A 10,455-nucleotide genomic window follows, 5' to 3' on the forward strand; every position below is an offset into this window, starting at 1 on the left:
CCCCCTCAGGCAAGGCCTGAGGCTGGGCATAGGCTGGTGTGAGGGAAATGTTTCCCTGAGGCCTCCAACATGCAGGAGGTCTGTGTTGCTGTCGGAAGAAGAGACCCAGGACCAATAATGGCTCTTGAAGTTCCTTTAACCTGAGGACTTCAGGAGTATGGCCGTTGTCTTTCCTATTGAGGCTCTATATTCATCCTGCTCATCTGCTACTTCAGTTGCCATCCGCTGCCTCCCAAATGGATCTACACTGATATCCCAACCAGGTCTGGTGAGTCTGGAGCCTATGTTTGTTACACTCTGGAAGCCTCGAATCCCTATACCCTCTCTCCCCAGTGAAGATGTTCAATAAAAGTTATTCTGCATTATACTCCTGGAGTGGACATCAGCTATTGTGGGGCCTAGAAGAAGGGTGGTCAATGCTAATGGGTGGGCAGCTGAAGAATCAGGCCCTAGACAGATTAGAGATGAACCGGGCATTTAGCGGCTCCTTCGGGGGTGAGTGCTACAATGGTATTATATATTATTAATTATCTCAAAACAAGTTATATATTGATTTGTATCCATATTCCTGGTCACTTAATTCCACACAGATTGTAAGCTCTCACGGACAGGGCTCTCCTAACCATCTTGTCTTGAATTATAATATCTTGTTTATTTTGTAAAGCGATGAGCGAAATGTTGGCGCTATGTAAATAAATATGAGTCCACCCATGTGAAAATCTCAGTTTTCATTTTGACCTATGACCTTCCCTCAAAAATGGCCACCAAACTCCCCCTACCACTTACAAGCCCCGAGTCAATGAGAAGATTACTTCTCATTGACTCGGGGCTTGTAAGCTGGGTCCTTGATGGCACTGGGGCCTGTTGTACCTTCTGTGTCCTCCCCTTTGTTAACCAGTTCTGACGCCCTGATGCATATGTAAAAGATTCCGCCGGTATTATGTGAGGGACTCATCACTCACCTCTTCCACTGCAGCAACTCCCTCTCAATATAATCCACCATCTCCACAAAGTCAAAATTCGGGGCTTCTAGACAGGACACCAGGAAGATGTGGGCTCCTTGAGGCCCACTGCCACCCAGTCTCTCTTCTGTTTTCCCCCTCAGGCCCAAAAGTGTCTGGCCTCTCCAGTAATTCTTCCCTTGCTGCCTCTTCTCAGTATGCAACATGAGGTCAACATGGGTCTGCACCACGCAGTAGGGTTTCCCTAAATGTTTTAGGGTTCCCAGAAGTTGCAGGTCAGCATCAGAGATGACCTCCCCAACCGTCATCACCAGGCAGTGGACGTTCTCAGGTTTGATGCCCTCCAGGTACGCAGTGGGTGAATCTCCGTGGTTGTACCCTGGGTAATCCAGAAGAGTTACATTAGGCAGAGAAGGGTATATATGGCACGTCGCTTCACGAGATCCTTCTTCTCCTCTAAAATACGAGTCTAAGAACTTTGGACTGAACTGCTCTGTTTGGTGGCAAAGAGATCGGACTAGTGTGGTCTTTCCTGATCCTCGCGGTCCGACGATGGCAATACTAAAACTGACCGATTCTGGAGTGGCCAGCGAGTCCAGAGCTCCAGATAATGCCTCTGTAGCTATCTCCACTTCAGCCATGTCTACTCCTTTCTGGAAGAGAAAACCAAAGAGATGCAGAGGCGCAGATAAAATATGGGTACACCTTCAAGACCATGACTGTATGTAGTATTAAACCAGCTTTATTTTTAATTCTTCCCCACCCTCTCTATGTTCCAGCGCTACCCTCTGTGTTGTCATCTGGCAATCATAGCCACCCTTGGAAGGACCCGTGACATCACTGGACCCCCTGGAGACAGCATTATTGTATGCATTTAAGGTACTTAACATAAAGGTGTATGTGTTTGGGTGCGTTTCAGGGAAGTAGGGATGGGTGGCTGGTGGCAGGAGATGGGCTTTAGAGGAAGACTACCTTGTATTTACAATAACTACTTGTCATGGATACAGGCTGCAGGAACCTATTTCTCTCATTTCCTATTATTTCCGGTTGCTGCGTAACATTGTTATTTGTGAACATCTTCCCCAAAGAGAGTGATCACTGTGCTTGTGTTTTGCCTTGTGTTGCCCATTTGTCATCCCCCCTCCCCATTTCCTGTCCCCGTCATGCTTCTCCCTGCCTGCCGGGTCCCAACCAGAATTCCCTGAAACTGTTAGTCGGCTGGGATCAGAAGCGGTACCCGCTGAAAGTATTCATCGCCCGCTTCAGCCGCTCCTTACTCTACCATGTCCATCTTTTGGGGATTGTTGTATTCATGGTAGGGGAGTGGCCGGGGTGGTTACTAAGAGGGAACTCCATCGGGAACCCTGTTTCTTTATGCCCTGTATTGCAGACCGAGGTTCAGTAACCGCGGCAACGGATCTCCTGGACGTTTACACACAAGCGGTTCTCGATGGAGCTTTGGAGCGCTGTTGCTCCGTCCCCCAGCCACGGATAACGTCCCTTTTTTAGAGACTGGAGCTGTTGAACTATACCCCGGAAACCCCGCCGCTCCCTTAGGATCACCCCAAAAGGAACTATATGTGCACATGTGGGTATCCCTGAACATTGAACTCTAAGTAGGTGCCAGGATGTTCTGGGTGGGCAGTATCTTTTGTGATGTGATCATGCCCCTTATCGAGATTAGTTTGTGTATAAATTGTGGTGCTGCTTACTAATAAAAGTCAGTCCTGCTTTCACTCAATACTGGTGTCCTCTAGTTATTGGGTGAATTTTTTCCTATAATCACTTGTTCCTGTGCCTGAGCCGTGAGGAAGCAGTCTTCTGGCGGAGGTACCCAGGTGGGGTATCCGGGAGTCCTCCACACTACTCCTCTTGATTTCATCGTGCCAGGTTTACAGTAAAGCAATTTCATACCCCATACAGAGACTTGTGGGTTTGTCATACATACTAAACGGCTGCTGCAAGAAGATCAAATGCAAGGTAAGCCACTAATAAAAGTATATTGTTTTCAGCTGAAGGCTATTGGCAGGGCTCTGCCCATTGTATTGATAAGGCACGATTACTCTGTTGTGCTATGAAGCAGGGCTTATATGTAATGAGCAAATGTGACTGTACCAGGTTATGTATAATATTGCCAAAATGTAAAAAAAATCAAAGTTTTGTAAAAATGAACATATGTGCTTCCTCAATGTACTGACACAGTTTCACTCAGCCCTGTAAATAAACACTTTCTTGTATCCTTGCATCACCACTTCGACAGAGCCTGCCGTCCAAACTACAACTCAGCGTCTGAACACTGTAACATTATCATTGCTTGTTGGAAGCAATGCATGATGGGATATGTCATCTTGAGAAATGGGGATTGCATCACATCAAGCAGCAGGAAAAGAGATGCAAAGCACGCTGGGAATCCAGGAAGTTGATGGAAGCGATCGGCAGACGGAAGGCAGCGCTCACTACATAAAAGGGATTTTTTTCATGTAAGCTTTCATTGTATTATCAAAAACAACTCTAGTATGCATTTCTATTACAATGCTGCTGTTATAAGAGGAGAGGATATGCTGGCACTTTACAGCTCCTGTAAGGCGCCATTTATACCTGCAATTAGGGCTGCATGCGGATTCTGGTGGCAAGAACATGCAGATTCCCGTGGCCAGAATGGCAGGTGTGTGCGAATAGCTGCAAAGCAATGACAGGCTGAATGGTGGCCGCAGCTGTTCAGCTGTACAGGCAGTCCCCGGGTTATCAACAAGATAGGGACTGTAGGTTTGTTCTTAAGTTGAATTTGTATGTAAGTTAGAACAGGTACATTTTTTAAGTGTAACTCCAGCCACGTTTTGGTTTGTTTTGGATAGCATAGGGAAGGGTTAACCCCACTGTAAAGTTTGTTCTGCTGCATGTGCACCTGTTCAGAAGATTTCTCCTCACTTCCTGTCCATGTGACAATTGGATTTTGAAAATTTTGGGTTGTCGTGGAAACAAGGATTGGTAATAAAGCTTCAGCGGAGACACCTTTTTCCCATGATCACTCTTACAGGAGTGAATTTCCCTTCCTAGGGGTAGATTTCCTTTCACTTCCTGTTGCCTCAAGGACAGGAAGTGAGATTAAATCTTTCTAATGCGGATACAGACACTAATAAAAACCTCAGTGACCCGGAAGAAGAGGCGGGCACTTCTCACCTGCACGTCTAACAAGAGCCAACTTCCTGTAATGTGCATACAGTACTACGAACCAGACCCAAAAAGGCGTGCACTCCTCGTCTGCACGTCTAACAAGAGCCAACTTCCTTTAATGTACATACAGTACTACGAACCAGACCCAAAAAGGCGGGCACTGTTCGTCGGCACGAGCGCGGTAGCATTACAACTACCCCTGCTGTACAGTAATAGCCGCAGTTTGTAAGTAGGAGTTGTATGTAAGTCGGGGACTGCCGGTATTGGGCACCATTGATCACCTGCGATTAGTATCAAATGATCCCTGGGATGTGGTGTCTGACTACATCCGAACAGCTGCGGCCGCTGTCACTGCTTTTCAAAGGCCGGACTGCAGCAGCTATCGGCACACATGTGTTATGGCGGCAGGAATCTGCATTGACATCAAATCTGTGGGTTGCCTTTGAAACATGCCTCTATTTACCTCTAACAAATTAACCAAATTTGTTCACCACACAAAGGGGTTTAGTTAGAACACTACCCCACAGCCATATGCAGGGTGAATGCTGTTCTCACAGCACTCCCACCACTAGATGGAGCCAAGGAGCATAGACTAATGTACGGGGGCACTCAGATGGCAGCAACTAATGTAATGGGGCACTCTGATGGCAGCAACTAATGTAAGGGGGCACTCTGATGGCAACAACTTTATGTAAGGGGGCACTCTGATGGCAACAACTTTATGTAAGGGGGCACTCTGATGGCAACAACTTTATGTAAGGGGGCACTCTGATGGCAGCAACTAATGTAAGGGGGCACTCTGATGGCAACAACTTTATGTAAGGGGGCACTCTGATGAGGACAACTAATAAGTAATTGTCCCCATCAGAGTGCCCCCTTACATTGGTTGTCCCTAGAGTGCCCTTTTAAAATGCTGCTGTCACATTAATTTGTAATGCAGGACCTGGTAGAGAGATGGACAGGAGAAGGGAGGACACAGGGAGGTGTACATGGAGCTCTGCCAGGACATGTCCTCACTTTCCTGCATGCACAGCTCAGCCAGTGCACACAGCCCCGCTATCTCCCTCACACTCTCTGGCTGATTAGTCCCATCGGGCGGCTCAGTCTGTGCAGAGAACTCCCCCAGCGCTGCCTCCTGCAGTGCCTATAGTGGTCAGGAGGCGGTGCTGGGAGGAGCTGGGAGTCAGGGATGGGAGGAGCTGGGAAGTGGGGCAGACGTCGGGCTGCAGGAGAGGACAGAAGACAATACTCTTCCGTCCTCCCTTAAAGCTGGGTGGGAACAAAGCTGACGTCATTGGTTGCTAGGACGGCTGCGGTCCTAGCAGCCAATGACTGAGGAGAAATGGGGACCTGCGCTGGGTTACCTAGTTGGCGATCTCAGTCCAGATAGAACTGCTACACGGTCCATATCCAAACTGCGGTCAGCCATTTAGGTACCCTTGCCCTACAGCATGAAGGGCTTATTCTTGATGCACCCAGACCTGCGGGAAGAATTGTGCAGACTGCTCATGTAAGTCTATAGAGACGCAGGAGCTGTGCGCCCTCACATGCTGCTTCCCGCAGCTCAGAGTTTTGACAGCCGCACCCAGATGGTTCCAGATCCGCGTGTGGCTGTCCAAACTTGGAGATGCAGGAAGTAGCGTGTGAGGGTGCACAGCTCCTGCGTGTTGATAGACTCATCCATACATGCGTGTCCGTGAGCTGCCTGCACGCTTCTTCCTGCAGCTCCGGATGCATTAAAAACCGGGTCCATCACGCTGCACGGGGCAATACTCCCCTTACCCAGGCATGGTCCACTGTTATTACCATCACCCGGAGAAGCACATGTAGACAGGAAGTGGCTGCGGGAGATCAGCAGTAAGGATGGGCTCGGGCGTGTTCGCAGCTCCACGTGCCGAGCCCACCAGGAAGCCGTCAGTGCGCAGGGCCAATCACAGGCACTGAGACATGTTCCTGGTCTGCAGCTACAGAGATCGGGAAATGTCTCAGTGCCTGTGATTGGCGCTGTCAGCTTCCTGGCGGGCTCGGCACGTGGAGCTGCGAACACGCCCAAGCCCATCCTGAGGCCCCATTCACACTGAGCGGAAAAGCCAGCGATTTCCGCCGCAATATCACGCATTTTTGCCGCACGATATGGCGAGAAGTCGCCGGCCAATGGTTTTCAATGGAGCTGTCTTAATGTACAGCTCCATGTCGCGGTCGCAAGTCGCGCCTGCGGGACCCTTGTTCCCGCGATGTCGCGCAAATTTCCTTTTTTTAATGCAGCACGACGGTGAAGGTCGTGTGATCGTCGCCCGAACCGTCGCGGAAATCCGCTCGAGGTGAGTGTCGCTTAGTGTGAATGGGGCCTTAATCAGTAGCAATGATATGCAACAGAGGATAGAAAAAAACAAAAGATGAAAACAAATATCTTATATAAAAAAACAAAAAAACACGGCCGATGTTTAGGATACAAAGAAAATATTTTTCAGTTAGGGATTACACACTTTAACCCCTTGCTGACCGGGATGTTTATACCCCCTTCCTGTTCCGGCCATTTTCCAGTATTCGGCGCTGCGGTACTTTGACTGACATTTATTCCGTCATGCAACGCTGTACTGAAACAAAATTTATACCATTTTTTGGGGACAGATAGAGCTTTATTTTGGTGGTATTTGATCACCACTGCGGTTTTTATTTTTGACTATATAACAAAAAAAGTACAGAAAGTTCGGAAAAAAAACAACTGTTTTCCCTTTTATTATGTTATGAAACATTTATTATTACTCAATTTTTTGGTAAAATATAAAAGGCGGGGTCACGTCGGGTAAATAGACACCAAACATGTCAAGCTTTAAAACTGCACATGCCCACGGAATGGCTACAAACGACCGCATCCAAAATTGGCCATAGGCGACGCTTTAAGCGATTTAACCGCTCATTAATTTAGTGTTATCAGTGATTGATGGCCCTAGAATTACTGTTTGTACTCCGACGTTCGCGGTGGTATGTAACATGTGCGGCGCAATCGTCATTTTTACACGTAGGCGCACACCAACGCATGTTTGTGCGTGTATGTGGGGGCAGGGGATGTAAAAAAAATGTTTGTGGGTTGTTGTTGTTTTTTTATATGCAACTTTATTGCTTTAACATAGGAGGCTAAGAAGTCCTCTATGTTGTAGCCAATTTACCGTGACAGGTCCTCCTTTATGGAGACATCAGGGATCTGTAAGACCCCGACAAAGAAGCTGATGAACCAGAGATCTGCTTCACGAGTCAGAAAGTGACAGCTGAATGCGGAAGTGATGTAATATACATCACTTCCTGCATTCTGACATCGGGGAGGAGATCAGAGGGAGATCGTGTATAAGAACGGGCTCGGGCGTGTTCGCAGCTCCACGTGCCGAGCCCGCCAGGAAGCTGACAGCGCGCGGCGCCAATCACAGGCACTGAGACATTTCCCGATCTCTGCAGCTGGGGACAGGGAAAATGTCCCAGTGCCTGTGACTGGCGCTGTCAGCTTCCTGGCGGGCTTGGCACGTGCAGCTGCGAACACGCCCGAGCCCATCCTTAAGGCCCCATTCACACTGAGCGCTTTATCGAGCGATTTTTGCAGCGATATCGCTCATATTTCCACGCGATTTTGCTCTATGTAGCTTCTCCAATCCATTTCAATGGAGCTGTTCACATCTTGTGGCTCAATATCGCTTGTAGCTCGTCGCTCCTACATGACCCTTTTTTCGAGCGATATTGCTCCTGATTGCATACAGCCCAATAGGAAAAAGTTGCGCTCAAAATCGCACGGTTTTCATGTCGCTCAGTGTGAATGGGGCCTAAATGTGTACTGATCTCCTGTCACAGAGCCACTGTGCCAGATTTGGGCACACGCAGCTGCGGACCGGCGACGGCGGAGGGCACATCGTTCTGCACCGCATACAAATGATCGAGTGGCTCTACAGCCATTGGACAGATTGTATGTAAATAGCCATCGCCGACTGCTTCAAATAGTGACAGTTTCCCCGCTCATGCACGCAGGAGGAGGTGGCATGCACGGCCACTGGCACAAGGACGTTTTAAAACGCCCACCTGCATTTAAGAAGCTCCCGGCCGGCCGTTTATATACAACGGCTGGACGGGAAGCAGTTAATAACAGAGGATGGCCATTCACCTTTTCCAGCAGAGTCGGTCCCTCGTTTCTCTATCGCCGATCGTCAGCAAGACTCTGCGGCAGCGGTGGGGGAACTCGGGCCCTCTAAATGTGGTGAAACTACAAATTCCATCAAGCAACTGGCTCAGGGAGTCTTGCAGTGCCCCCTGGGATTTGTAGTTCCACCACAGCTTGAGGGGCGTAAATTATTCCAGACCCCCAAGGGAGCGATGGCCATCAGCGGTACCTTGGGTTGATTCTGAAAGTAACCATAGCAACCGACCTGCATTCAATGTACTCACTGAGAGACGCTTGCTGACCGGGTTGCCATGGGTGCCATCGTTTACAGCGAGGTGACCCGCCCACCGCAAAACGGTTACCAGCACCCATATTGACGATTGTTTTGGTGTAAACATGGATGTCGGCTGACAACATATACCGTAAATCTTCAGAATCCTCCGACGATCCGGAGGAAGACAAAAAACAAAAAGCTGCAGCGGATAATGATGGGGGAATGAAACAGCAAAATGCAAAGAGCATCAGGGACCCCAGTGTGGGGCCAGGGGCCCTGTCTGCAGCTGTAATGGGTCACAATAAACATGCATGCAATGCTACAACAGCAGGGATGAGGAAGACGGTGAGACAGCAGGATGAGGATGATGCTATATACACCATGGCATGCAGCATAGGAGGTTATATACTCGCCTGCTGAGCAGAGCTGCCACTGCCTGGAAGGGGAGACTGTAGAGAAGCAGACACAGGCCTGGTCTGGGGAGGAGATACAATGACACTGCAGAGGGGAGGGAGGAAAACAGGAACATGTGAGAGGCTGGAGGAGGAGAGAAGCTCAGACACAGCAGACCTGTATGTGCGCTCTGCCTGCAGAGGAAATCTGGGCCCTTAAATCCAGGGGCCCCCACCACCATCAGGAGACCTGCTGCTGCTGCAACCTATGACCAGTGAGGAGGGAAGGGGGGGCTCTGACATATAAATATCCTGCACCCCACCCTGACCTGTCATAGCCCCTGCTTCTCCATACCCCCTCCCCCTATCCTATGTATTCATCTGCACCGGCCTTTAATAATCCCCTGTATTCTGAATACTGTGTTATATGTGTCCCTTCCCCACATCCCATAATATGTTATATTTCATGTAATTGTGCTCCCAGCCTGTACTAATCTCCTGCATCCTGACTACTGTGTTACATGTATGTGTGTGTTGCACCCTGACTACTGTGTTGTATGTGTGTGTGTGTGTGTGTGTGACACCCTGACTACTGTGCTATATGTATGTATGTGTGTGTGTGTGTGTTGCACCCTGACTACTGTGTTACGTGTGTGTGTGTCCAGCCCCATCCTATAATATGTAATATATCATTGTGTTACCGGCCTATAATAATCTCATGTATTCTGATTGCAGTGTTATGTGTCCCTCCCCAATCCCATACTATGTTATATATAATATAATCCTACACCCAGCATATAATAATGTATTGTCATTACAGTGTTGTTTGTGCCCCTACCCCATCCCATAATATATCATATATTATCATATAATTGTGTACCTGGCCTGTAATAATCTCCTGTACTCCAATTACAGTGTTGTGTGTGTCCTTGTCCTCTTCCGCTTCCCATAATCTGATATATTTCACGTAATTTTGCACCCGGCCTGTAATAATCTCCTGTACTCTGATTACAGAATTATATCCCTGTCCTCCTCCGCATCCCATAATATGTTGTATATATAATGTTAACCTGCACCCTGCCAGTAATAATCTCCGGTACCCCGATTTATTGTGTTATGTGTCCCTTTCCCTCCTCTTCCTCATCCCAAAATATAATGTATATGACATAATCCCTGTATTCTGATTACAGCGTTTATATGTGTCTCTTTTCGCCCCGGCATCCCATAATCTGATAATTTTTACTCGGTAATATTTGATGTATTCCCGCACCCAGCCATTAATAATCCCTGTACTCAGATTATTGTGTTTTATCCTTTCCTGCTCTGCACTCCATACTCTCCTATCACCCTTCACCTGTAAATCCCTATTCTCTGATTACAGTGTTATATTTGCATCTCTTCTCCTCCGCATCCCGTACTTTAATATGTATATCACATCAATGTGTTTCATCGGCACCAGCCTGTCATTTTCACTATATACTCCTATTACAGTGTTATATATGACCCCTG

The 10,455-nt window shown here is 48.1% G+C and overlaps 1 protein-coding gene across 1 annotated transcript in view; it reads right to left on the bottom strand.

The window, feature by feature from the left end:
• Positions 1 to 9,215, bottom strand: part of LOC108785532 — an 11,212-nt gene extending 1,997 nt beyond the window's left edge. The window contains exons 1-2 of the mRNA XM_018554619.1: positions 8,968 to 9,215; positions 963 to 1,615 (exon numbers count right to left, since the gene is read on the bottom strand). Of these exons, the coding sequence (XP_018410121.1) occupies positions 963 to 1,603 (641 nt within the window). The 5' untranslated portion in view covers positions 1,604 to 1,615; positions 8,968 to 9,215. The remainder of the gene's footprint in view (positions 1 to 962; positions 1,616 to 8,967) is intronic.
• Between the last annotated feature and the right edge of the window lie 1,240 nt (positions 9,216 to 10,455).

This window comes from Nanorana parkeri, unplaced genomic scaffold (assembly GCF_000935625.1).
Source record: "Nanorana parkeri isolate BGI_ZX_2015 unplaced genomic scaffold, ASM93562v1 scaffold166, whole genome shotgun sequence".
NCBI lineage: Eukaryota > Metazoa > Chordata > Amphibia > Anura > Dicroglossidae > Nanorana > Nanorana parkeri.